The sequence below is a fragment of the Purpureocillium lilacinum genome (genome assembly GCF_023168085.1).
Source record: "Purpureocillium lilacinum CBS 284.36 DNA, scaffold_7, whole genome shotgun sequence".
NCBI classification, from domain to species: domain Eukaryota; kingdom Fungi; phylum Ascomycota; class Sordariomycetes; order Hypocreales; family Ophiocordycipitaceae; genus Purpureocillium; species Purpureocillium lilacinum.
Genome location: NW_027072117.1, coordinates 744,519 through 771,507, shown reverse-complemented (window position 1 = coordinate 771,507; position 26,989 = coordinate 744,519). Strand labels below are relative to the sequence as shown.

At 57.4% G+C, this 26,989-nt stretch overlaps 6 protein-coding genes across 6 annotated transcripts; 5 read left to right on the top strand and 1 right to left on the bottom strand.

Moving 5' to 3' along the window:
* Nucleotides 1-2,152: 2,152 nt before the first annotated feature.
* On the top strand, nt 2,153-6,168 carry PLICBS_009142 (uncharacterized protein; the record flags this gene model as incomplete). The annotated part of the gene is made up of 3 exons (XM_065601562.1): nt 2,153-2,693; nt 2,743-3,092; nt 3,148-6,168. 3 exons carry the CDS (start codon nt 2,153-2,155, stop codon nt 6,166-6,168), a joined length of 3,912 nt encoding a protein of 1,303 aa, XP_065457634.1.
* Nucleotides 6,169-6,989: 821 nt separating this feature from the next.
* On the top strand, nt 6,990-8,991 carry PLICBS_009141 (tau 95 subunit of transcription factor TFIIIC; the record flags this gene model as incomplete). Its single annotated transcript, XM_018323661.2, has 3 exons — nt 6,990-7,199; nt 7,256-7,676; nt 7,733-8,991. 3 exons carry the CDS (start codon nt 6,990-6,992, stop codon nt 8,989-8,991), a joined length of 1,890 nt encoding a protein of 629 aa, XP_018176840.1.
* Nucleotides 8,992-9,549: 558 nt separating this feature from the next.
* PLICBS_009140 (uncharacterized protein) lies at nt 9,550-11,502 on the top strand (the record flags this gene model as incomplete). The annotated part of the gene is made up of 3 exons (XM_018323660.2): nt 9,550-9,729; nt 9,809-11,094; nt 11,148-11,502. 3 exons carry the CDS (start codon nt 9,550-9,552, stop codon nt 11,500-11,502), a joined length of 1,821 nt encoding a protein of 606 aa, XP_018176839.2.
* A 1,725-nt stretch (nt 11,503-13,227) lies between these two features.
* On the top strand, nt 13,228-13,806 carry PLICBS_009139 (uncharacterized protein; the record flags this gene model as incomplete). Its single annotated transcript, XM_065601561.1, has 1 exon — nt 13,228-13,806. The coding sequence occupies one exon, from the start codon at nt 13,228-13,230 to the stop codon at nt 13,804-13,806; it is 579 nt and encodes a 192-aa protein (XP_065457633.1).
* Nucleotides 13,807-15,090: 1,284 nt separating this feature from the next.
* On the top strand, nt 15,091-16,765 carry PLICBS_009138 (palmitoyltransferase for Vac8p; the record flags this gene model as incomplete). Its single annotated transcript, XM_065601560.1, has 2 exons — nt 15,091-15,238; nt 15,318-16,765. 2 exons carry the CDS (start codon nt 15,091-15,093, stop codon nt 16,763-16,765), a joined length of 1,596 nt encoding a protein of 531 aa, XP_065457632.1.
* Nucleotides 16,766-21,660: 4,895 nt separating this feature from the next.
* Nucleotides 21,661-24,942, bottom strand: PLICBS_009137 (phospholipase C; the record flags this gene model as incomplete). Its single annotated transcript, XM_018323658.2, has 1 exon — nt 21,661-24,942. One exon carries the CDS (start codon nt 24,940-24,942, stop codon nt 21,661-21,663), a length of 3,282 nt encoding a protein of 1,093 aa, XP_018176837.2.
* Nucleotides 24,943-26,989: the final 2,047 nt, after the last annotated feature.

The following is a 26,989-nucleotide window of genomic DNA, read 5'->3' as shown; positions in this document are numbered from 1 at the left end:
TCGCGGTATGCTGTTGGTGCGGAGGGGTGAAGAACGAAGGTGGAAAAGTTGGGAGTCGGGAGTGAAGAGAGCCCGTACCCTTTGTGCAACTCGACCAACACATGAACGGCCCCAGCCCTCCAATCCCAAGAGCCGTGATGCAAGTCGGTTGCGTCTCGTATAACGTACCGCGCGTATGCTATGAACATACTGTGCTAGATCGCAAACAAAGGCATTGGCTCTCACGGTCCGCTACCCCGCGATCCTCTCCTACATCCTACAGAGCAGACATCAGCCAAGGCTTTCGGAGAGTTTTTGTCGGAACGTGCAGACAACACCAAGTAACAGGCCCGAACAGGAAGGACGAACAGCACCACGTTGGTGCCTCGGTCACTTCGTGTTCTGTTCAGGCGCTCATCTTAGTCGGCAAACGTATGTATATCTCTGCTCATAGGCGCGGCAATGGGCGCTTCGGTGGTTTTACTTTTCCTTCGTGTATTGTCTGTTGAGTCACTCATCTGCGGCTTTCCGGTGAGAGTTTCACTTACATAACAGAATGAACGTCTGAAAGACTACTGTACTGTGCTTGAACTGACGTAGACTCTCTACTGGCGGTTGCTTTGAACAACGGCCCAAACCCCATGTTGGCGATGGCTCTGGAAATTCGGGTCCACGAACATGAGCTCTCGGTTGGCACGTACTGCGAACAACCGCGTCCACGAAACTGCATGTGATCCGGCGACGGCTTTGAAGAGCGGCTTTCCAGACCTGACTTCTCTGTTGGCGGCTGTTCTGAACAACGGACTCCACAACCTGATGTTGGCGATGGTTATGAACGACGGCCTGCACGAACCTGAGCTCCTTGTAAGCGCTTACGCGGGACAACGACCTTCGAGGCCTGGAACTCAGTCTGAGCTGTTGCCCCCAGTCTGTCATTTCTGACCTCGACATCTGCTCATCCAACTGTCGAGATAAACAAGGAAAGAATTTGTGTCGAATCCAGGTGACAAACACAGGAGTTCCCGCAGGAGACAGGGTCAGTTTAAAGGACAGAAACTCGCCAGAATTCATCAGGCTTCATCTAACCCACGAGGCACGTAGGGGCGTAGACCCATGTCAGCTATTGCAGTATCCGGTCAGCGTTGATCTACCCTCCGGATAGCATCTGTACCACATTTCTCATGCTTTTTAGGCAGAAAGTAGCAGTCACAGTAACGCTATTGACGCAGTGATGGAAGCTTGCCCTCCCGAGGGGTCCAGAACTACCAGTTGCTGGTGAGAAGTGGGTTACAGTCCTTCGTCTTGCAGACAGCCAACATGGCACCCTCGTGTAATACGAGGTGTCGCTCTCCCGACGAGCTTTCCCGCGGGGAGCTGTCGTCGACCCAACATCAAACGTGCCATACTCCAGGTATATATACTGTACTAGAGTTCCTAAGTCGTACCCTTCAGAGCCACTCGTCTAGTTTCGTCTCGTGCCTTAATATCCTCTCCATTGGCGCAGTGAAGAAGAAACAGCAGAGAAGAAACCACACTTTGTTATGCGACTCAAACTATGGGCTGCCCTCTCCTGGGCTTGCCTTCTGGGTCAATCGCTTGCGAAACCTGCAACTCCCTCGCCAGTGCTTGGCTCAGACAAAAATGGGCAAGAGCAGAGTTCTTCGCTGTCTCGTTTCGTCACCGCCGCTAATGCATCTGCTGCTGATATCAAGACGGCTCGCGCTATGATTGAAGATGCGATTGCTAAGATGACCAAGCTTAACAAAGCCCGACTGGACAAGCCTGCCCGGAATAATTACAAGCTGAAACCCGGCACGTGGACATCCAAACGCAGCGTCGAAAAGCCTCCACCTCTGCTCAAAATTACCGATGACCTAGCTCGAGCTGCGGCTCTTGTGGCTGAACTGGATGCAAGAAATACGTCATCGAGTCAATCTAAGCCAGTTGAAAAGAGAGCAGGGTCTTTCTGGCTCGGCAATTTGGACCACAAAGGCTCAGTCCCATGGGGTGACGACAAATCATACAAGGTCAATTCCAGTTGAGTCCAAGGACAGCGATAGAACAGCACTGACGGAAACGTAGGTTTTCCGAAATGTTATAGACTACGGAGCTGATCCGAGTGGCGCAAGCGTAAGTCAACGCACATGACATATTCATAGCCTCTACCCAATCAATGCTGATACATGTACCGCGATCTCAGGACTCGACCAAAGCAATCCAGAAAGCCATCGACGACGGCAAGCGTTGTGGCGCCGGCTGTAACGGGTCAACGACCAAGAATGCCATAGTCTACTTTCCACCTGGCAAATATCTAGTTTCCAGCTCCATCGCCGTGTACTTTGGTACGCAGATGATTGGTGATGCCCTTGAGCCACCGACAATTCTTGCCGCAAAGAGCTTCATCGGCCTCGGGGTCCTGTCGACAGACGTATACGTCGACAACGGTGGTAGTGGCCCAGACGGGAATGCTCTAGAGTGGTACGTCAATACGGCTCGCTTTTACGGTCAGATTCGCAACTTCAAGATCGACATCACTGCAACCAGGGCCAGTGCCTACGTTGCTGGAGTGCACTATCAAGTTGCACAGGCCACGACCATTGAGAACGTCGAGTTTATTGCAGACTCCAGTACGACTCAGCAGGGGATGTTCGCGGAAAACGGCAGTGGCGGTGTCATGTCGGACCTCACATTTACAGGTGGAAATGTTGGAATATGTAAGTTCTCAACTACCTGTTCGCTTGCCAGACACTTATACCAGAGCAGACGGTGGAAGTCAGCAGTTCAGTGCCGCCAGGATCACCTTCAACGGTTGCAATACTGCGGTGCAGCTTATCTGGGACTGGGGCTGGGTTTGGAAGAGCATCACAGTCAACAACGCCAAGGTGGGCTTCCGGCTTTATAACGACGCAGCTAGCGGACAGGTCCCTGGATCTGCAACATTTGTGGACTCCACGTTTTCGAATATAAAGGAGGCTGCAATCGAAATGGCTACTCCCGCCGACAAAAGCGACTCTGGCTTTACAGGGCTGGTCCTGGATAATGTAAATCTGGGAGGTCAAATCAAGGACTATGGGAGCTCAAAGGAGATACTCAAAGCTGGCTACTACAAGAATGTAAGTCTTTCCTCGACTGTCGCTAGGCAAGGACGACCTACTGACACCGCCGGAGTATGTCATTGGCACCGTGTACAAAAAAGGGCGAACATGGACTGAGGGACCCATGGATTACACCCGAGAAAAATCACTTCTGGGTGCATCGGTCTCAGGTCTCGAGGTGGATCCGTACTTCGAGAGACCGAGAAACCAGTATACGGACAAGTCATCGTCCGATTTCGTCCACCTCAAAGACCTAGGCGCGAAAGGCGATGGCAAGCATGACGATACCTCTGCCATACAAAAGGCATTCGACAAATACGCAGACGGCAGCAAGATCATTTACGTCGACGCAGGAACCTACATCATTAAGAAGACTGTCACAATCCCAGTTGGCGCAAAAATCGTGGGCGAAACATGGTCCCAGTTCGCTGCCCGCGGTGCCAACTTCGCAAAATTCAAGGATCCCGTTCCCATGCTCAGAGTTGGCAAGCCGGGGGACGTTGGCACAGTTGAGATCCAGGACTTGATCTTGACCACCGCCGGCCCGGCCCCGGGTGCCATTATGATGGAATGGAACATCCAAGCAAAGAATGCCGGCGACGCAGCGTTATGGGACGTCCACGTTCGTCTCGGAGGTGCCGTCGGAACAGACCTCACGCCTTCCGAGTGTCCTCCCAGCACTAGTGAAACCAACACGCCAAAGTGCCAAGTTGCCAGCCTGCTACTACACATCACCAAGGAGGCATCAGGATACTTTGACAACTTTTGGGGCTGGGTTGCCGATCACCAGATCGACGACCCCGACCTCAATGACGCTCGCAACAACTTGACGCAGCTTTCTGTCTATAGTGCTCGTGGCGTACTCATCGAGAGCCAAAAGGCAACGTGGTTGTACGGAACAGCCTCGGAACATAATGTGTTCTACCAGTACAACTTCCACGGCGCCAGGAACATCTTTACTACCTTCCTGCAGACTGAGTCCCCATACTATCAGCCAACGCCAAAGCCACCCGACCCGTTTAAGCCTGCCGTGGGCCAGTTTCCCGGCGACCCCGACTATGCTTGCGAGGGAGGTGATGCGATCGGCTGCGATGCCTCATGGGCTGTCATCATGAAAAACTGTCATAACGTGCACATTGGTGCTGCCGGGACCTATTCATGGTTCACTACGTATACGCAAGAATGCGTGGATACGAGAAGCTGTCAAAAGTCCCTGTGGCTCGTTGATGACAACTACGACAACAATCGCGTACAACAGCTCATTACCATTGGGGCACAGAACATGATTGTTAACAGCACCGGGGAGTCAATCACATCAGAGAGAAACCTGGCTGTTACAACTCATCCAAAGTGGTCGCACATCAGCTTGTATGAAGTGCTATCGATTGGAGCCCCTCCGCCACCTCCGCCACCTCCGCCGCCGCCGCCGCCCCCAGAGGGAACATGCGACAAGAAGGACTACTGGTACTACACGCCCGATTGGACTCCAGGGTCCGTCGAGTACTTGATAGGACTTACGTCGGCAGGCACAAAGCTTGACAATTCCCGCAATGCCAGCGAGATTTATCCAGCCTACGTCACGATCGTTAATCTCACGCCCTACAAGTTCGTTCACACCGGCGGTCCCACGCCATACCAGTTTGCGAAATGGGATTTTGGAGACATTCCTTCCGGCAAGTCGAGGGAGAATCGAGGCGATTACGACCAAACAGTGGGCACCTTTACCGACACGAATGGATACGCGAACTATCGCATTGACGGCACAAATAAGACCTTTGTAATCCACATGACAACCAACATGGACGATCTGGAGTATCAACAGCGAGTCTGGTTCGATCTTCAGGGCATGAACATGGGCGCCAAGGAGTACGAAATTCCGGGAAAGCAAGCACCCGTAACGCTCATCATTGCCGGGAGCGAGGAGTATGGTTATACCAGCTCTCTTGACTTCAGCAACTACGCTTGGATGAGAAGCCTGTACGACGTTATAAAGGATCGTCAGCTGCGCCATGTGGTTGTCCCGGGCTCACACGATGCCGCCATGAGTGAGATAAGCACAAAAGGTTGGTGGAATTGGGGTTCCTCGGACAACACGGAGACCCAGACCCTCGATCTTTACAACCAGCTACGAGTTGGCGTGCGTTACTTTGACATGCGCATTGCGAGCGTTAATGGTGGCGCGTTCTACGGTGCTCATGTAGACAAGGAACTCAGTGATAACCCTAAAGGGGCCACTGGCGCGTCTCTCGATGATCTGATCGCCGGCGTGAACCGGTTTACCAACGACTATCCAGGCGAAGTAGTCATTTGGTGGATCAGATACATGATCGACCTCAGCGATGACTCTGATCGGTACTGGAGCATTGCCAAGACGAATGAATTCTTCGACAAGCTCGAGAGCATCCACAATCGATGCCCGCCGGATATGTCAAACTCTACTAGTTTTGACAAGTTGCGCATGAAAACCTTTATGGATGCCAACAGCGGAAAAGGCTGCGTTCTTCTTCTCACAGATGGCGCGCGGGACCCCGCTCTCGGTGACAAAGCTCCCAAAGACCGTCCCAGGTCAGGCATTTATTATGCCCCGGAGTATCTCAACCGCAAAGATGTCTGGGCCGAAGAGGCGCTGCCTCGGGATACTGCGCCAAAAGAGGTAGAGGCGCTCTCAAGCGTGACGCGAAATGGCGCTGACACAGACAACAACGTGTACTACATTATGCAGTGGCAATGCACGTCATTCGGAAGCATACAGAAGATTGCGGTCCTGGAGTCGAACCCATCGCTTTACCACTACGGCCTCAACTTTATTACGCCCACGAGATTCCCGACGGTTATTTTGCACGACTCGGTTGGGTTGTCCAAGATCGACAAGATCACGGAGAAATACTATGATGCCACGATGCAGACACTGGTCATCGGATTGAACCTCTACATGGTCAGCCAGAATTGCGACGTTAGTCCGGCCAAGAACCCGCTGGTCAAGAAGCCATCGGCATCGGGGTCTGCGGCGTCGAACACGCTGGGCGGCTTTCAAGGCATCATCTTTGCGAACGGCACAAGGCTTGACCATATACCGCCAGGTTTCACGGTGTAGTTTTGGCATTGCCAGTGAGTTGAGGAGCAAGTAGCATCCTGTCGAGCTGCGCTGAGCTTCGATATTGACAGTGTCTGGTCGTCAGAGGGCCAAGGGATGCCGTAGTATCAGTGGCATTGCTGGCGTGTGCGTATTGACTATTGAGTTGTTTGCTTCGAAGACACCCGTTGGACTTGCAAGAGAACGAACGGGTTAGACACAGTCTGCACTTGTTAATTCATCAAAATATTATGGCTTCTGTATCTTGCGGGCGCCAGGCCTGTTTCCAGCTTGCCAACATGTAATTTGATGGTCGAGTGCTTCACCGCTCACAGCGCATGCATTCCCACTGTAGTTTAGCCCTGGCCGCCCTGTCGCTCTGGTGGGCCACTAAGGCGACAGCCACAGTTGGGGTCGGGTCCCTGGAATGGAACCTTGGAAGCTGCGGCGGGGCCTGCACGGCCACCAATCCCGTGGACCGTGAAACCTGGAACCCGACACTCAGAGACGGCACTGTTGTTCCCGTCGGGACCCGGGACACCCACCATCCAATCGTGTTGCGACCAGCGACGTCAACCTCAATCTCACACTTGCACCCGCCATCGAGTCCAAGTCCGCCCGCACTCAATACGCACGGCACAAACCTCAGTCATCTGCAGCATAGCCTCGCTGAGGTGCTATTACCAATAGGTGCCTCGGAGTCGAGCTCATGAACCGGGAGGGCCACCTTCGCCGTTGCTGGCAATCGAATCAAGACCTGATGCCCCCGACTCATCTCACGCCCTGTTCAGGCAGCGTCCAGCCTTGAAAGCCTGGCTCCGCCTTTGCACACTTTGCCAGCCATGGCCTCGTCTTCAGAAAGCGACGACGATGTTCTGAGCGACCGGTCCGACGGCCACGCCGCCGAGGATGACCAGTACGATGCATCGCAAGACGGAGCCCCGAGGTATCCAATCCCCTCGCGCGACCTCGCCGCCGTGGAGGTTCCCGCCGTTGTGGAAAACATTGATCGCGCCGTCAAAGCTTTTGGACGAGTCTCCTCCCTGACCCATGTGAGTCTGCACAACCGCTTGAGTTCCGTGCTTGAAACTGACAGCCCATATTCCAGACGTTGGACCCCATGAGGACGTCAATACCGCTGTATCTGAACCCAGAAAGCCCGTTTTGCCCGCCCATCATGTCGCACAACGCCCGCTCGCACAACATCGTGCTCAAAATTACCGTCCCCAAGCGCACCGGGCGCAAGCGCAAACGCGGCACCAATGACCCATGGCAGGGTGATGTTGAACTCGCCGACGCCAATGCCGCCGTGCCACCCGACGGAAGCCATGGCGTCGGCTCCATCGCCCGCTTAGACGAGCCCAAGAAGCTCAGACGGCAGCTCGCAGACAACGTGGACAAGTACCAGGTCGAGGCAGTCGGGACCGTCAAGCACACGCACCGGTTCAGAGGATTGGCCGACTTTTACTGGGACATGTCCAAGTCCTCGTTTGCGCGGAGATACACAGAGCAGGTTCTTCCCGGTGATGGTAACGCCCAATCTCGTAACCTCGCGTTTCTGAAGCTCGGCTGACGTGTTTTGCAGTACAACAGTTGAAGAGCTTCAAATTCGACCCCGGAATGGACCTCGGTCCAAACGTCGACATTCTCCCGCCACCCATCTTCACGCACATGAGCCTCCCATTCAACTACTACTACTCGCAGAATCCCTATGTCCGCACCACCGAAGATGGCAACACCATCAACACGACGGCTGTCAAGCAGGTCGGTTACTTCATCAGCGCCGATGATCCTGCCCCTACCGGGCCGCAGCTACCCCCAGACGTGACGGATGCGCGGACCATGGAGATCATTGCCCAGCTCGAAGAGGCGTTCCGGTATCGCCCCGTCTGGACCCGTCGTTCCTTGCTCAACCACCTGGCTGGCAAGCTTAGAAATTGGAACGAGCTGAAAAAGTATCTCAACTACACGGCGTACCAGTTCAAGGGCGGTCCGTGGAGGGATGGGGTCGTTCCCTATGGCATTGACCCCAGAACAGACCCCAAGTACCGAATATACCAGACCCTGATGTTCAAATTGTCCAAGAAGAAGCTGCCGAGCCAGGACCAGACATGGCAGTCGCTCCGGCGATCCCAGCTTAGCTTTAACAAGGATTACGCCGTGGACCAGGCGCAAAGTCACACATTCGACGGCGAGTCATACCACACAGATGGAAAAGTCTGGCAGGTTTGCGACATCAGCGACCCGCTCCTGAAGGAGCTCTTGGACAACGCTGAAGTGCGGCCGACATGGGACATCAACAGCGGATGGTATCATGGCGGGTTATGGGCCAAGGTCAAGGCTATCATGAAGACGAAACTCGTGGCTATCCGGTTCGGGCGGCAACTGACCCGCTTAGACTTCGCCCCGACCCTCGAGTGTGGGGATCGAACGCCCACCAAATCATCGTCCACGACGTTCCATCTGCCGCTGCCGAACCTACAGCTGACCAACGACGAGCTGACGCTCCTTCGCGGCCGAGAGCCACCCAAGAAGAAGAGCACAGGGTACAATGCTCGCTTGCGAGACCCGGGCAGGACCCCCAGCGTGGCGGCGGAACAAACACCTGCGAGTGGCGTCCCCGAGGACGAAGAACCAGCGGAGGAGGATCTGTCTGGGAATGAAGATGATAACGAAGACGATGAGGAGGAAGAATCCGGCAGCGACGGAGAGAACGATGAAGATGAGGAGGAGGAGGAGGATCTATACCCAGTGCAAGAGGCGTACGATTATCACGAGGAACACGATGAGGACTCTGATGCTCCGGGGGAGGACGACGACGACGGGTTCCCCGTGTTGGGGTGATTCGCGGCCCAGTCAGGGCTGTAGGTGGTACAGCAAGGGGAAAGGAAGCTTCTAGTGCAGCGAGCTTCTTTCGCGTTTGACTCTGCTGGCGGCGGTTAATTTGGCGTGTAGCGCGGACGAGCGAGAGGCAGCTCGCGCGGATGTGTCATGGATCGCGTAGCAACGCGCTCGTCGAAGTAAACATGGCCGCATGCCTCGCAAGTCCAAAACCTTGCCCGAGTGATGGCTGTGCTGGCTGATTGTCAACAATGGAGGTGGCTATTTATTGTGTCCCTCGCCTCGGCTTGGAGTGGTCACTCCTTCCCTTTACCAGAGCACTCATTCACTCCCGCACCCACCGCGTGCACGAGTTTCCGCTTCCCTCACACTCAACACCTACTCTCACACCCACACTCTGCCTTTTTGGCATCTCAAATCTATCCACACACCCATCGCTGCCTTCGTTGGCATCTATTCGCGTCTCTATTTTCATCACACGCGATCCTTCCTGAAAATCGCGTGCGATCCAGGCACAGCTGAATCAAACCTATCACCGACGTGCCGCAACACATCAACACGATGCCTTCAGGTCTGCAGCCCGACGGGCAGCACTACTGCAAGCCTTGCAAACGCGGCTTCGCGGAATGGGACTCGTACTTTGAGCACCTCAAGGCCATGCGCGCCAAGAAGGACCCCAAGCACATCTGCTGCATCCACTGCGGCCAGAGATTCAAGACCGAGAAAGCCCAGAGCCAGCACGTTTTTCAGGCAAGTCTCTTCCCGGGCTTTTGCTCTCCTCTTCCAGAGAGGTTCCTTGTAACTAACCCAACGGTTCCAGTCCCATCCTCAGCCGCAGAGGCTATGGTGCCCCGGTTGCAACGCCGGCCCGTTTGCGCAGCCTTCGGCTGTAATTCGCCACATCGAGAACGGAAAATGCCCTCGCATCGACTCTGACATGCTCAACAAGAAGACCGAGGAAATGACAAAGTTCTCGCGCGACCTCGAGGCTATGACCCATCGACCCGTCCGCGGCAACTTTGCAAACCATATCAACCCGGGCAAACCCGGCTACTTCAAGGGAGACGTCTGGGCAACCGATGACGAGGGTTCTATTCCGGCAGCCCTAGACGCTAGAGGCGTCTGGGAAGTCGAGCAGATTACCCGTGACGGAACTCTTCTCGTCGACAACCACATGCAGCCCGTGTCGGGCCTCAAAGAGCTCGACAAGATTGCTCGCGAAAGTGCCAAGCGAGTCCAGTCATCTGCCGGAAGCGACGTTAAGGACGCCACTTCATCTGGCTTGTGGGAGGACACCACCAACAGCCTCATTGGGGGAAATCCTAAGGACAATGCCCGTTCCGCCTTGTTGGACACCACCAGCAGCCTTGCCGATTTTCTTCATCGCCGAGACGTTGCCTCGGAGGGCAGCAACTCTGGCTCCGCACCTCGCACCAAGGATACTGTCATGCCCTGGACCCTTGGAGACGCCGCGTCGTCTCATGCAGGCACCGAGGCTCCCACCCTCTTGGGCGGATCTGGTATCCGGGAGTGGCTTCTCGAGTCTAAGAAGGCAACCCCTGCGGCAACTCAGCCCTCTACCAGGATCAATACATGGATCGACAGCATCGCTATTGAGGGCGGAGGCCCTGCAGCTACTCCGTCGGCTGCCTCTATTGATGAGGTAAACAGGCCTGTTGACCAGGACGCGCCGAGCAAGCTACTCAGCGACTGGGCCAAGACGACCAGCGGATCTGACAACCCCTCCGAGCTCGTTTCTCTGGCCGAGACAAGCACCCCCAAGCTCCCTGGAAGTGTCGGAGTTGCCGACTGGTCTGTAAAGTCCGTCACACCTAGCGGCCAGACGGCCGGCACTCTTGGCACCTTAAGCGAGTCTGCAGACCATGAAGCCTCAGCCACGGACGACAACACTGGTGTCTGGTCTGCCGACCCAAACGTTGCGTCGACTCGTTGGCCGACGGCGCAGGAAATGGCCTCCATCCCTGAGCGGGATTTGAACCCGACGTATGACGCGAAGCATCCCCTTCATCCGGATCACCCTTCTTTCAATGTCGAGAAGTTCCGGAATCTCTACGACGGCTACAGCTGCCCCATGCCCTTTTGCATGTAAGCCACAACGAGCCAAACTCTACGACAGCCTCGCTGACTATTCCTTTCAGAAAAGTATTCAAGGGCGCCAGCGGAAGCAAGGCACTCATCCGACATCTCCGTGGCCCGAGCCATGGAAACGAGAAAATCACCTGTCCCAGGTGCCACAAGCTCTTCAAGACCAGGGCATCGGCTCTGGCTCATGCGGAAGCAATCAACAGTCGCTGCAGCACTCGCAAGTACAGTGACTATGACGCGTACATGGACCAACTCACGTCTGGCTTGGTCAACGTCAACCTCGACAGACACGTGGACGGAACGAAGATATTTATCACGCCCGAATCGGCCTGGGATGAATATGGTGGCTCCAAAGGAGCTGTCAAGGCATCGAACCCCCCTGCGACCCAGAAAGTGGGATTCTGGTGAGACGGGACTGTACGAGCGGAGATGGATGGAGGACACGGAAAGGGGTTTGGACTGGCGGCGCACCTTGCTTGGCTTGTTGGTGTTGACTGATTGTTGCTGGCTCTTGCGGCGTACGGAGTTTGAGGGGGTGTCTGGAAAGGACGCTGAACACGGGGAAGCAGGGTTCAAATTGTGACTGAGAGAAAAAGGTCGATGATGGGAAGATACGGTACTGAGGGGCCGGCGATGGAAAATGGAGCAATCACCACTCAACACTGCCCGGTTGCTAGTCAGCGCACAAAAGTTGACGTTGAACAACAGCCCATGTCCCGCCATGATGCAGCCTGTGAACTGGTTTCCCCAAGATGTCCGTTGGCATATCCAGTGCATTACCAGAACACCCGCAGCCCCGCCGGGGTGAGCTGCGCTTAACCAAGACAAGCTAGACGTTTGGCCGAGTGGTCGATGGCGGTTGACCACCCGGAAACAACATCATTGGCCATCGTATTGACCGCGATGCCGCTTCATGTACTGCTAAAGGCAGGGATGTGCAACCTTTCGACAGGTGCCTGAGAAGCGAAGTCAAAGTAGCCTGCCAGCATATGTAGAGCCAACGCCCCCAGTAGGTCAAAGAGGTCAACATAAGCAAAACAGGCCACATCCACGCTTGTTATCATCAGCATCAGTGGCCGAAGATATGGTGTTTGAAATAGGAGGTGAAGCAAGCATTCCCGAGCGGTTTCTTCTGGGGCAAGCGGATCCGAGAACCAGGAAGCTAAGAAGACCAAGAAGGGGCCGTGATGGGAAGCTGTGCGGCGGCGGAAGATCAGGTGATAATTGCGGGAAGCGAGTCTGGCGAGAATAACAGGAGAAGCTGGCGCGCAAGATGGGGTTGGGGGCGGGCGTTTGCAATAGTGAGAGTGCAAGTGAACGAGAAATTGAGTTGGGATTTGGCGAGCAAGGCAGCCAAACTGGCACCGACATTTGCCATGTACGGGTTCTGGTGCCTACCTAGCCGAGTGCGTTGCCCGCCTCCCCGATTCCCTGGCTCTCGTTCTGTTCGGTTCGCGGGCCGTACATTTCCCCTTGCCATCTGACTGAACACACGCACCCTGCACTTCAACCTTTCATATTCCACCTCTTTCCTTGTCGTCCACTACGCACGAGGAGGCTTTCTAGCAACGAGCACGCGTCCAGCACTCTCACGTCATTTGAGTACACCCGGCCTCAATCCAACCTTCCTCCTCTTCACTCAGTTTGCAACCATCCAAAGCAAACCGGCGAACACGTGGAGATTTCGTCCCTTCTCACCCACTTCACGCGAGAAGCTCCCCAGCAGCGAGCACGCGTTCGCACGCTCACGCCAGTTGAGAACGCTCACCTGCTGTCCGACTCTTCTACTCTTCTCCTCTTCTTTGCAACGCCACGCTAAAAGCTCACCAACGGCCTAAAGCGTATCGCGCGTGGACGTTTGCAAGCATCCCAAGCAAATCGCGTACGCGTTAGATATTTCTTCCTTTCCCTTCTCATCCATTTCAACGAGAGGCCCTCTCCAGCGGCTAGCCTGCCACTCTCCAATCAGTCGAGCACGCCCGATTGCAGTTCCGCCTTCCTCCTCTCCTCTGTTTCTCTTTATCGTCGCGCTGGGAAGTTCTCCAACGGCCCAAAGCGTGTTGCGAACGGACGTTTGCAAGCATCGAGAGCAAAAGCAACGACGCGTGGAGATACAAAACTTCAACACCAGCCATGTCTGAACACGGTGGAAGCACCACAAGCGAGGAAGATGACCTTCGTGCCAGAATCGAAGGCGGGTTTCCGTGTCTCCGACACTCCTACAGCCAGCTGACCGCTTTCACAGAGAACCTCCTCGTCCTTTTCCCCGACAAGAATATCAACATCTGGACGGCCAACGGTACCAAGACCTACTGCGCTGTCGTCCGTACCCAAAACCCTGACTCATTGGTTTGGGATCCTGTCGCCCCAATGGCTACCGTCATGGACACGGAGGGATACCCTCCCTACGAAACGGTGTTGCAGGTGTTGGAGAAGCTGTGGGAGGTCACCCGGAAGGAGGTGGACAAACTTCTTGACGCCTGCAAGAACAAGCACAAGGTGACGGCGCAGTCGGGCCAAACCTTTGGGGGCAAGCCATCCACTGGCGCCTTTGGCACGAATACCTCCACCCACCAGGGAAATCCTTTCGAAAATGCGAAATCCGTGGTCAACCGAGGATCCTGCCTCAATAACCCAGGGGTCCAGAGCCCTGGATCCGCCAGTACATCCAAACCGGGAAAGCGCCAACACAGTGCTGCTTTCAAAGAGTAGCGAACCTCGCCAGGCATCAACAGGAGCCTGCACGTCGGGTCATGGCGCCATTTTACGTCCACGTGGAGGAATTTGTCTGCACTGGTTTGGACTGTCAGAAGTTTGACGAAAGCGGTGGAAGCGAGAAAGCCAACCGGTCAGTCGTCATTCTCGTCAAAGCACTACGCAGGGAGCAGTTGGAATGGTGTACGTATGCGATACACCAAGTGATTGGTAGGATTGACAATGCGGAGGTAGTGATGGACGAACATGGCCAGCCGTCTGCCCTGCTTGGCGAGGTTCCGTGATCCTGGGGCAGTACACAGTACGAAGGAAGTTGCTTTAATACAAATCGAGACTCGCCTTTGACTCTTTTCCTGTTCTTCCCGCGGCCGTCGTCGACCAGCTCGTCTCGCCACTCGATCAAAACTCCAACCCAAGATGAGCAACCAAACCAATGCCGGTGCACTTCTAGCACTCATCAAAGGTAACGAGCACACCTACGTTGTCGGACTTGTACGTTTATGCGTTGACGTACGCGGGCAGCAAACGCTGTTGTGCTGTATCCCACCAGGCACGTAGAGGTGGTGACGTTTCAGTGCAACGGCAGCGCGTACGCCGCCGTTGTCAGCTCCGCACCTCGCATTCAGAGGAAGTCCGGGGCGCACGAGCTCACAGTTGCTGTTCTCCTGGCGGATTGTGTTGTGATGCTGGATGGGAAGACGTTGCACTACACCTGTCTCGCCTTGGAGAGGCTGTTGGCTAAGACGCAGGTGAAGTTGCAAAACCTCGCCATGAATGTGGAGATGTGACGCCGTTGGTGGGTATAGTCATTCGAGGCAGGGGCCATTGAATTGTGATTTCCATACTACGTTTATAGCCATTCAGGTATTGTGCAACTGGCTACCTGTGTCCAGTCTGCACAATGTTCGTCGTCGAGCAGTTCATTAACAGCCTTGGTACCGGGTAGGCCGTTTTACGTGGCGGAGTTTCAGGCGGTGGTGGGACACGCATTTACGCGCGGCGCAGCAGTGGCTGTGGCCCCTGATGACCTAAGCTCCGCAGAACAGCGAGCTCAACACCATCGCCCGCAAAGTTGTGGCATGCCGGAGCGCCTCATCATCCGCTACATCAACAACTCCGCAGCCGACCTGCCGCCCCCCCAACCTCCCGGGCCATGGGCTGAGAGGGTCGAACTCGAGCAAGACACATGCATCCATCGAAGCACGGGACGCAGTCAAAGCCGCCGCATTGGACCGAGACGAGCACGACGACGACGCCCATCCGAGGCAGGGGGCCGACACGATGTCGCGGCGGTGCGCGCGCAAGCTGGAGCGCGCATGCTGCTCGTTTGCGACGTACATACCGCTGATATTCGTCTACGGACTGACGACGTGGGCGGTGTGGGTGGTCATCAACATTGGCCTGGTGAGCGTCGACAGCAGCTGGATAGGTACGTCTGCATCATCCGACACCTCCGGGAGGGTGTTATGGTCGTCTGGTTAGCTGACGGAGGCGCGGCGGCAAAGCAGGCACCGGATCGTCCGTCGTCGGCTTCATCCTTTACGCCCTGCTCAACTGGTCGTACACGACGGCCGTCTTCACCAGCCCCGGCTCGACGACAAACGACGATGGCTACGGCCTGCTGCCCACCACGCAGGGCCACACGCCGTCGGCCACGTCCTTCACCGTCAAGAGCAACGGCCAGCTCCGCTTCTGCAAAAAGTGCCAGGCCCGCAAGCCCGACCGCGCCCACCACTGCTCGACATGCCGGCGGTGCGTCCTGAAGATGGACCACCACTGCCCGTGGCTGGCGACGTGCATCGGGCTGCGCAACCACAAGGCGTTCCTGCTGTTCCTGATATACACGACGATATTCAGCTTCTACGCCTTTGCCGTCAGCGGCACGTGGGTCTGGGGCGAGGTCGTGGAGGAGCAGACGCGGTACACGGACGCCCTCATGCCCGTCAACTTTATCGTCCTGAGCGTCATCAGCGGCATCATCGGCATCGTCGTCGGCGCGTTCACCGGGTGGCATATTATGCTGGCTGCCAAGGGCCAGACGACGATCGAGTGCCTCGAGAAGACGCGGTACCTGTCGCCCCTGCGAAAGACGTACAACCACGCGCACAATCCGGCGAACCACCTCCCGCAGGCCGCGCAGCAGTTTGTCGACTTTCACACGAATGCGCTGCCCGGCGTGACGCGCCCAGAGGAGGGCGAAGAGCGACCCTTCGAGATGGACGGGTCGCGGCCGGTGCAGATGTCGTACGACGACCTGGAGCGCCAGCAGTCCCGAAAGCGATACGAGGAGTACCTCGACGAGCAGGAGTCGGAGAAGCTCCCCAACGCCTTTGACCTGGGCTGGAAGCGCAACCTGCAGCACCTCATGGGGCCCGTCCCAGCCCTGTGGTTCTTCCCGATCTGCAACACCACGGGCGATGGGTGGTCGTGGGAGCCGAGTCCGAAGTGGATCGAGGCTCGCGAAGAGATGAGGGCCGAGCGCGAGCGCCAGAGACAGAGAGAGATAAGCGCTGGCTGGGGGGCGCCGGATGACGACCCGTATGCACCTGCGGTTGGCAACGGCAACGCCATCGCGCAAGCGGGACCGGCGAGCCACGGAGGCTGGAGACCGCCGAGCAAGGCGGACCGCGTCCTTGGCCGGGACCCGAACCTATACGCGGACGGCACGCAGACGATGCAGATGCAACGCCTTACTCCCAAGGGGCGAAACCTCGAGGACGATCTCTTGGACACGGACGACGAGAACGATGCGGCAGCGGCGGCCGGCGAGGCAAACGGGCCGTCGCCGGGGACGGGCAGCCGGGATGAGGCCGAACGGCGGGCGCTGGACGTGGTCACCAACGGCCGGGGGTGGGGCCGTGGCGGCGCCAGCGGGATGCTCCGCAAGGGGAGCTCCCAGAGCGCCGGCGGCACGGGGGCCGTGAGCCCGCAGTTCCAGGACGATGGCGTCGACTGAGCGGGGCCGTTTGTATAGACCGGAGGGACGGACTCCGGGGCCCTTGGTATTTGCACACTAACACGGGGAGGCGGCAGCGTTTTGTTTGTGGCCCTGCATATGTTTACGAGGTATCTTCAAGGAGGCCCGGAGGGGTGGTTTTCGGCTCGCCTGCACGCACCCGAGGGGCGAGGGGCGAGGCATAATGCATGCATGGCCCGCGGAGTTGATGCTCTTTTCTTGTATCTCTATGTATGCATTTCTTTTTCCTGCTGAACGGATGCATGACGAATCGGGCAGCGTTCAGTACGGTTGCTGTAACGGTCTTGGAAAATGAAGAGAATCAAGCAATCCTGGATGGTCGACTGGGCTTTCTTGACGTGATGCAGGTCGTCAGTGTCGCAGTGCTTACTGCCTTACCTGCCTTGTCAACTTGCATACTCTATGCCCGACTTGACAAATGTCTTGACTCCATCGCGATGATAACTTGCTTGGAGCAGCACCGTAGCTGCAGCTTACGAGGTACCTTCCAGCAATGGGCGGCCGCGCGAACGACCGTCGACAAGCCTCTCTACATGCACGGCGTCCATCTAGTAACTTGCAAGGCGTCTTGATATTCCGTAACGGAATCTCGCAGATTCGCCGCCACCGCCGCAGGTACTCGTGCTAACTACTGCAGGGACCAAGGCCGGCGCAGCCATCAAATGCAGCCTCTCTTTCACTCGCTCCCCCCTCGCTCGCTGCACACACACCCGCCACCACCACCACTACTACCAATACCAGCACCGCGCAGGCGCCCGCCACCGGTTTTGTCCTCCCGCAACGCGGCCGACTCAAGCCGCTTGAGCCGCCAGCTTGCCTCTGCCGCCCACCGGGGGCCAACAAATAGCAAGGAAAAGGGGCCGTGGCGGGATGGGGGCGAGAAAGAGTCCCTGCAATCAATGCTGTTTTCGCTTGGGTCCCCTACGGAGCAGGCGGACCAGCAATCAGGTGTTCAAGCAAGGGCAACTCGGGCGGGAGCAGATACACAGATAGCCAGGGGTTAGTACGCGCTTCCCCTGCTTCTTCCTTTCCTTTCGTCCGGCATCGTCGGCTTTGTCGTCTTGCTCGTCGGCCGAGAGCTGGCTTGGCATCCGGGTCCCAAGAACCCGGAACTCCGTTCAGCATCTAAAGGTCAGTCAGTCGTACGAGTAACTAGATCGCGGCCACCCCTGCTCCTCCACTGTTTTCCCTGCCCGGGTTGTCGTCCCCGGCGCCATCTTGGCTGCATTCAGTACAGTCCCTGGCAAGCCTAGTCCAAGCAACAAGTAAAGAACGTAACCACTTCTCCGCGGCGTGTCGGTAGTAGGAGGCGGTTCTGTAAGTGCCTGCATGCATGCGACAGCCCTCAGCAATACCGGGTCAAATCCAGGGTCCACACACACGATACGCCCAAGCTTGAGCTCTCTCTGGCCCTAAAAGCTGCCAGCTCTGCCCCATCCCATCGCCCGGTACGCCACCAGCAGCTCGAGCTCTTTTGTGCCGGCACGCCGAGCTCACTACACTCCTTGGGCCACGGAAATCCGGGTCTAACGGACAGGCAGGACACGCGTTGGAAGAGGAAGAGGAGGAGAGAAGCTGGTCACTTTCTTTTCTATTGAGCAAAGGAAAAAGATGCCCTGCCGGCCTAGCCGCCTGGCTCGACACACGCCCTCCATGCCTCTCTCACTGCTCCCTCCCTCCCTTCCTTCAACTTCCCCGCCCCCACTACAACGCTCCCCAGCGGCCCTTGCATTTTCTCCCCCGCGAATCCCGCAAGGCCCGCCCGCGCCTGGAAAATTCAAAGGGTGATGGCCTGGCAAGCGGGCTTGGTTTCGCGGTGGCGGATCGCCGCCGTCGTGGTCGTCATGTACATCACGACTCGCTGCACAATCCGTGCGCCCCTATCACAGCAGATGGACCCTGGACGCCAGGCCGGCAAAAATCCGGGGACGCGGAACTGGCGAGATAGCACAAGGGACGGAGGCTTGGAGGCCTTGGAAGTTTGGAGGGCGAGCGGCGCTTCTTCGTCGCCACACGCCCCTCCCCTCGCCAGCCAGCCAGCCAGCCAGCCAGGCAAGGCTAACTAGTAAACGCCTCCACGCGGAAAACATGAAACGCCCCAGGACAGGAACCGTCGTCGCGGAACAAACCCGCCGTGTGCCAACACCGTGGCCAGCCACAGTCTTTTGACAACGTACGTTCGTCCTTGTATCTCCGCGCAGCCCCTGTAGAGCGTTGTCCTCAGCAGACTACTCGTACACATCTGGCAGCTTGTTCCCATTATCTGGACCCTTCAGGGCCCCCCTGGCTCTCGGGCTGCCGCCTCCTGGAAAGAGGCTGCATGCACATGCATGCAGTCAACGGTCGGCCCCCACGACCAGGGGGAAAGAAAACCCCTGGGAAAAGATTCAATCCATCAAATCGAAACAGTACCACAGCGCCGGGCCAGCGCCTCGGGTGGCAAGATTAAGAAAGGAAATAAAAAAGAATTGGAAAGGGGATGAGGGGGGCGTACTCAGGGGTAGCTAACCAGCACCTCTACAAAGAGGGAGGGAGATAAGGAGAGGCACGAGGAGCCCAGCATTCCCGGTGCGTTATATCTGGTCAAGAAGTCAAGGCCTGCGAAAGGGTGCCCGCGGAAGAGCGACAGCAAGAAACAAGAGAAGCCATTGAAAAGATCAGCTAACAAAACAACACCATGAGCCAGCATCTCCCAGCGGGCGGCACGCCAGGGGCATTGGCCTCCAGGCCTCCAGGCTTCAAGCTGAAGGAGAAGAGAAGGGAGGGAGGGGGGCGTGTGCGCAAGAAACCAACTTGCATGCCGCACTGCCTTTGCCTCCCCTGGTGCGTGTGTTCGCTATGACCGGTTCATGCGGGGAGGAAAAGGGCGGCGGCGGCGGCGGGCTGGCTGGCTTGCTTCTGCTTCAAACCCCAGCGATCGACATCCCACCATCCCACCATCCAGCCACCTCCCTCCCTTCCCTCACTTCGTCAATCCCTACACCTCCCTGCGCTACTCGCCATCACCGCCCGCCCGCCCCCGCCTAAAGTTCTTGCGATGGCGCATGGTGTGCGATAAGTGAAAGGGCGCAACACGGCGTAGGCCAGCCCACGTTTCCATTTTACATGGCGTGAGTACTACGTAGACAGCAGGGTGAAGACCCGGCCGAGCAAGCAGGCATGTTCCTTGCGGCTTGCTTGGCCCGCATGGGGAGGGGCCACGGCGGCTCGCGCTTTGTACTTTGTACGTCGACAGCGTACCATCGCGCGCCGTGGCTGCCACGCGCTGCCCCAGAATCTGGGGTGCATACAACGTGCATGTCGCAGTACGTAGTAGTTAATATGTAAATACTATTCCATGAGATGGCGGATGATGCGCGCCGAAGCCACATGATTGCAAAGCCGCACGCCTCACGCGGCCGCTGGCGCTGGCATTTTGTTTGGTGTCGTTTCATCCATCACGACTCATCGCACAAAAGGAACGTTGACAAGAAGGCAGAGCGAAAGAGAAGCCCAAGAGCAGCCCGCTCATCCGTAACAAATGAAACGAAACCAAACGAAACAATGCCAGTCCAAACAAAACAACATCAAACGACACAAAACGACACAAACCCAAACACGCCCAACCAGTTATGTACTTACATCATGATTCATGCATGATACACCGCAATGCCAACCGACATGACCCAAAACAGTTCGACATCTCTCTCCTTCCCCGCCATGTTTCTCCTTCACATGCCACCTCCACCCGCCACAATCGACTCACCCATTCGCCTCACCTTCGAACATCAAGGGTCCGAGCACGCACGCACGCACGCACCCTCCCTCCCTCCCTTCCCAAAGCGGTAACCCCATCGCCCTCTCACTCATTGATGGATCTGAAGCACATCGTCATGACCGACACTCACCCCAGACCCCAGATCGTCGCACAAAACCCACATCGACGTCATATCCAATTCCAGCCCTCGTGCCCTCATCACCGGCACGCGTCAATCACGGCAGATCACTTCGCTCCCAGGTGTGTACTTGGTAGATGCGCTGGTATTCTCAGCTATGTAGGGATCTTCCCCGTCCACGCCTCCCAGAGCAGAGCCCAAATCGTCTCCATCCCTACCCCCTCCGTACATCATAGGCTACAAAGCCAAGAGTCATGCAGCGCGAGCCACTGGGTAAACAACGTCTTTTGTCAACAAAAAGAGCACATGTTACAACGCCGCCCTCGGCACCTCCCTTTCCAACGCAAATGCATCAATAGCTCAACGCCATAGGATCCCATGCAACCTCTCCTCAGCAGCCTCGTGCATCTCCGGGTAGACGCGCCCCGAGAGACACGGCAAAATAGAAAAGGAGAAAAAAGTGGAGAGAAAACATGACTGCCCATGCCTGTTCCTTGTCTATCTTGCCCTTGTTCGAGTGCTATGCTTCCCATGCCCTGTAGAAAAACAATCATGGTATATGCAACCCCCGCCACTGTGCAAAGCCCGAAACCACCTTAACAACACAATCAACCAACTCTGTATAGCACTCCGCCTGCGTGGGGGGTATTTTCCGTCCTATTTTCGTGCGCCAGCTTTAGACAAAGGGAATAATAAAAAAAGGCCAATTCTTGCAAAATCCCGAAGGCTGGTGGTAGAAGAGTAAAATGAGAAGTGAAAAAAAGGGTTGCTTGCAAACCGACAAAAAAATTGGTCGTACACGGACGATGGCGAGCCGGCCCAAAATCTCAAGAAAGAAAACGAGAGGGTACCCGCCAGTCCCACCGCTCTGGTGCGCGCCAGGATCATGGTCGATCGTGGGACTGGGTGCAGTGCGGGTTTTCCACGGCACCGCTTTGCGTGAACAAAGAAGTCCACTGGTGCCTTGCATAGATGCCCGGCAAGTGACGGACGCGGGCATCATGGGCAGCTGTCAAAGCTGCTCTTCTCCATGCTGCTCTTTTCCGCGCCGCTCTTCTCAAACGTGCTGCGTGGGCTGACAGTTCCGTTTGAGCGGCCAAAGACCTTGCCTCCGAGACGGTTGAACTTGCTCACATCCTGAATCGGAAAGGGAGCGTCAAAGAGCCTCGTCTCGATGGGGTCGACCTGGATCTTGCAGAACAGCGTCGAGAACAGGTACTGGTCGCCGGCATGGTTAAGTAGAGGCAGGGTTCGGTAGCCCTGCTTCAAGTTCTTCAGCTTGGCCGTGTATGTGGCGATGGCGGCCCCCTCCTTGCTGTTGTAGCTCTCGCCGTAGCTGGCCAGCTTGACGGACCATCGCACAAAGATGAGGTCAGGGTGCTTGGTCGTCACCTGGAACTTGAACTGTCCGCCCGAGAACTTCGGGTTGAAGCCATTCTCCCGAATCACCTCGGTCTGGAACTGAAGCGGCGAGTCGCCTTCGTACGACATGTTCGAGCCCGCCTCCTTCTTGTCGCGCTTGTCGTTGGCGTGGAAGACCTCGACCTCGACGTATGGGTCCATGGACTTGGCCGCCGCCAGGTTGGCCGGTCGCATGAGCTGCTGAGCCGAAATGACATCAATGCTGAACGACACCACGGACCGCTCCTTCTTGCCCTCGGCAATGGCGGAATTGTAAGGCCGCACTTGGATGTCGCGCAGCTCAGGTGGCTTCAAGACATAGCCTGACTCGTCCCTGCCGCCCTCGAACATGGCGTGGTTGAGCTGGGTGCCCAGGTCGAACGTCTGCCAGTTCAGGGCAGCCATTTGCACGCCGCGGCGCCAGTAGATGAGCGGATCAAAGTTGCTTGATGCGAACCTCCGGCCGTCAGGATACACTCGCATCATGTATCGCATGTTGTGAATGTCCAAGGCCATCTTTGCCTCCTTGGTGCGAGAGTGCTTGGCAAAGCTCGTCTCCATGAAGGAGAAGATGTGGTTGAACGCCTTGGCAGCCGGGCTGTCGAACCCAAAGTACTTGACGCCGGCGCAGTACACACCCAAGGCACCCAGCACCTTGGTCGTCTTGTTTGCCGACCTCCCGATGGAGCTAACCTCACTGCCGCTTTCGTTGTCGCTCGTGCTGCTGCTCATGAGCTCGTGCACCTCACCCTCGGTGATGGTGTTGACGCGGCTCTTGCTCACCAAGCGGCGAGCTTGGTTGCTGGCAGCGAGGAGCGGGCTCTGTGGAAGCGACTGAGACGGCGTAAAGGCGCTCGTGTCAGGAACGGTGGGCCTAGAGAGGGGAGAACTCAGGCTGCTGCCTCGGCGCCTGCCGGTGACATCGGCGACAGAGCTGTCGTGGTTGCCACCAGGCTTCTTAACCTTGATGAGGATCCGCTCCATAAGCTCCGACGGCGACGGCAACTTGTCCGATGTCGGATCAAGGGGCTCCGTGACGAGGCGCGCGCCGAACGCTTCCTTCATAATGTCCACCATCAAGGCCTGCTGCATGGGGCTGCAGTGCACCTCGAGGGAAATCCACAGGGGGAAGCTCGACTTGACAAAGGCGTACTTGTTAATGGTCGTCATGACCTCCTGGAAACTGATGGCCGTGGTGAGCGTGCGGCCGTGGACGACTTGGGGTTGGCCATCGGAGCCGTCCCAGCAGTCCACCTCGACGCAGCGGCAGCCTCGGGCGAGGGCAGCGATGTATCCCTCAACGCTCGACTGGCCAGCGACCTGGCGGCCGATCAGATATGTGTTGTGGGAGCTTGAGATGAAATATTCGTTCATGGGTCGGTCGAGGGTGTATTCTTGGGGCTCATCGGCCAGCGGTCCATTGTGCTGAGAAGACAGGAAGCCGACAAATGCCGCCTCGGACATGATGTTGTTGGCGGCGTTGTCCACGTCAAAGCCGTCTACATCACCAGCCCTGTGCTTGCGAACAAACTTGTTGAAGTTCCTCTCCCACATGGCCGTGTTCGAGTCGACATCCTCACCCTGCACGTCGCGAAGGAAGGAGAGGAACTCGGGCAAGGTCAGTCCGGCCTGCGGCTTAGCTGCGATGCTGCGAATGATGCACTGGATATCTGACCGCTGCCTCATGAGCCTGACAAAGTTGAGGAACTCTGAAAAGTTGAGCCGCTCGCGGCGCCTGGCATCGCAGAGGCGGAAGTTGGCTTGCAGAGTGGACTGCGAGCTGTAGATATGCAGGTTCTGGCACACTTGCATGACTCCCGCAATGTCCATCTCCTCCTGCGCATCGCCTCGCGGCTGATCGCCAAATTGCCTCGTCATCTCACTCTGCCAGTACTGCGCAATGGCTCGGTCATTGAAGGACATGAGGGACGTCATGGCCTCCTGTCGGTGCTTGAGCATGGCGTCCAAGAAGATAGTCCAGGTCGAGCATGTTTCGACGTCGTCTGCAATGAGATGGAGGAACTTGGTCTTGGACTTTTCGGGAATAGAGTAGAGGATGGAGAACCACGTGGACCGCTCGGACTCGGGGATGTTGAAGTCGCGGCCATACTGCTGGATATCGGAGCCGGTGCGAATTTCCCGAATTTCATCGACATGGAGAAACTTGTTCGGTCGCGCCCGATCCCACGTGAGCTTGTTTGTCTCGGGCTCGTAGACGAGGCGAATTCGCTTGGAGCGATTCTTCTTGGAAATTTTCCTCAACCAAGTCCCGCGCTGAAGTTGCAGGGGAATGACGGGGCCGGCCATGTTATTGGAGCTCCCCGGGATGGATCCCGTGGTGCTGTTGGCCGAAGAGCCCCGCGGCACGCCATCGAGATACAAGGACCTGATTGACGCGAAGTCATCGCGCTCATCCAGGTCTGACTCCGAGTCCGTGGACAGGGCGGCGGCGTATTCTGGTGGGGCCGTGGTGTTGCTGTCGCTTCGACGCCTGAGAAAGCACGGGCCTACACTTCCATCGCGGCTCGCAGGGGCGGCAGATGACTGGCGCCTCCTGCTAGTGATGCTCCTCGATGCTCGGCTAGACAGGCGTCGGATGATGTTGCCCTTACCGGGAGCGGCATTGGCGGAGGTCGCCGAGGGTCCATTGCTTGGTACGGGGTTGATGGTGCTACTGTTGTTGTATGCAGCCTCCGCAATGGGGCTAGTAGTGCTGCTGAACCAACTGTGGCCGAGCGAGTTGGCACTGGGTTTTCGTGATAAAATGGAGTCGGGGAGCTGAAAGCTTGAAGGGAATTGGTCCTCGTCCTTGGGCCGGATGGGCTCCGGGGACGCCTGTATTGACGAGTTCCTCGTCAAGACCGCCGTCTCCGGAGACATGATGGGCGAGCCGTGGCGTGAGCTCGAGGCCACGGATGAGGAGCTAATGGCGGACACGGGAGCCGCGGAAGCGGACGGTTGATGGTGAGGATGGTGCGATTGGTGTTGTTGGTGTTGTTGTGACGGTGGCAGGTTTGTCTGGACGTGGCTCGGACGAGCGCGCCGAAGCTGGGCAGAAAGCGATGAGGACCTTGTAGGGTCCACGGGTTGTGTTGAAGTCATTGGGTTAGAGTCCAGGTCGCTCGACATGGTCGTGCCAGAGGAGCACGAGACACACAGCAAGCGAGCCAGGTGCGCGCCTATGAAGGCAGAGTCGACATTTATAAGCCCAGGTATGCTCCGGCATGCATGTTGGGACGGGCCGGGGCAGGAACAGAATGCGGGGAAGAGGTCAGAAATAGCAGATCCGCGGCGTGGTGGCTGTTCACCTGGCCAGCAGAGTCAGGGGTCGTATTGGAGCTGCTGGCGATGCGTGTCTTGCGAGGCGACTTGCCAATGGGGCCGTCACGACGAGGGCAGCAGGCTGCGGCAGCGGGTTTCGTGTGCTGTGCACGAGCAGCGCCAACCGTCCAGCAGCAGGCTCCGCAGTTCGCGACAGACAATCGACCCTGGCCAAGGTCCAGGAGTGGTGGACGGCGTTGTGGTGGTGCCGGAAGCGGGAACGGGAGCTAGGGGCAGATCTCGCCGTCTCTGTCAGGTTCGAGCGAGGCCCAATGTTGCGGGTGGGAGTGGTGAGGTGGCAGCAGGTTGTGGTGGTGGTATCGTATGCAAGTCGCTGCTTTGGGGTATGCGTACGATGCAGGCCGAGAGGCCTCGCTGTTGAGCTTCAGCCAGGAAGTCGCAGAGGACAGGGACGCAGGCTAGGCCGGGCGCGGGTGAGATGCGACGAGTCTGTGTCCCGTGGGCAACGCCCGTCGGCTAGCGGTTTGCCGCGAGAGCCAGGAGGAGAGCGTCCGGGGCAACAGACAGGGCAGAGGCGAGTCGTGGGCGCAGCGCACTCGGTGATGGGACGCGCGCAATTGGCGAGCCCTGCACAGCGGCTGCGAATCGGTGGTCCTGGCGCAGGATGCCGTTGCTGCCGAAGGGAGGAGCTGTTCGCAGATAAGGGCTCGCTCGCTGCAACAAGCGGCCCAGAGTCGAATCGAATTGAATTTGCCAGGTCGAGGAAAGACGCAGTGGCTGGTGTTTTGCGCGTCCACCGCAGAGCCGCAGCGAGCAGGACGTCGTCTGTCGTCAGAGGTGCAGCAGCTCCTTGCACCAGAAGCGCCTCTTGCGGTGCCGGCAGATGGGCCTCTTAGTCAGACTGCAGGGCGGGCTGGACAAAGGGCCGTTGCGCGAGGGACGGATGTGATGTCGGGGCGCACGTCGATGCAGCGTCGCGGGAAGCCGGTCAACGGGAGAACAAGTCCAGGTCGATGCGGGCCAGAGCAACGTGTGTCGTTTGCTGGCGGACGGCGCTGGTGTTTATTATGGAAAAAGAGGTCCTGGCGGTGGAAGAAAAAGGTGGTTGAGTCAAAGGACGGGGGTGTGTGGGATCCGGGCGTAGTAGTAGTAGTAGTAGCAGTCAGTCAGGCTGGCAGGCAGGCAGGCAGGCTGCCCGTCCGTCAGTCACTCCACGGCGCGACTGCTGTGGGTAGCAGCAGGGTGGTATGGTTTTTTCGGGCACGCAAAGAAAGGTTTGGGTTTGAAGGCGGTGGTCGAGGGCCGGGGGGGAGGGGTGTGGGAATGTCTGGACGCCCGCGCGGATCCACCGCGAGGTGTGCGTGTGTGCGGATGTGGAGGAGGAGGATGAGGAGGAGGATGAGAGGGAGAGGTGGAGGCGGAGGAGGAGGAGGGCTGGGCTGGGCTGGGCTGCTGGGCTGCTGGGCTGCTGGGCCGGGCTGCTGCTGGGCTGGGTGCGCGGCACAACACAGCGCAGCACAGCGCAGCCCGGCGGCGGCGGCGACGGCGGCGCGGGTGGGTGTGGGGAGTAGCAACGCCCAGCACCACCTCACCAGCACGCCGGACAGCTAGCCCAAGGTACATGGACCTCCCTCCCTGCCAAGGT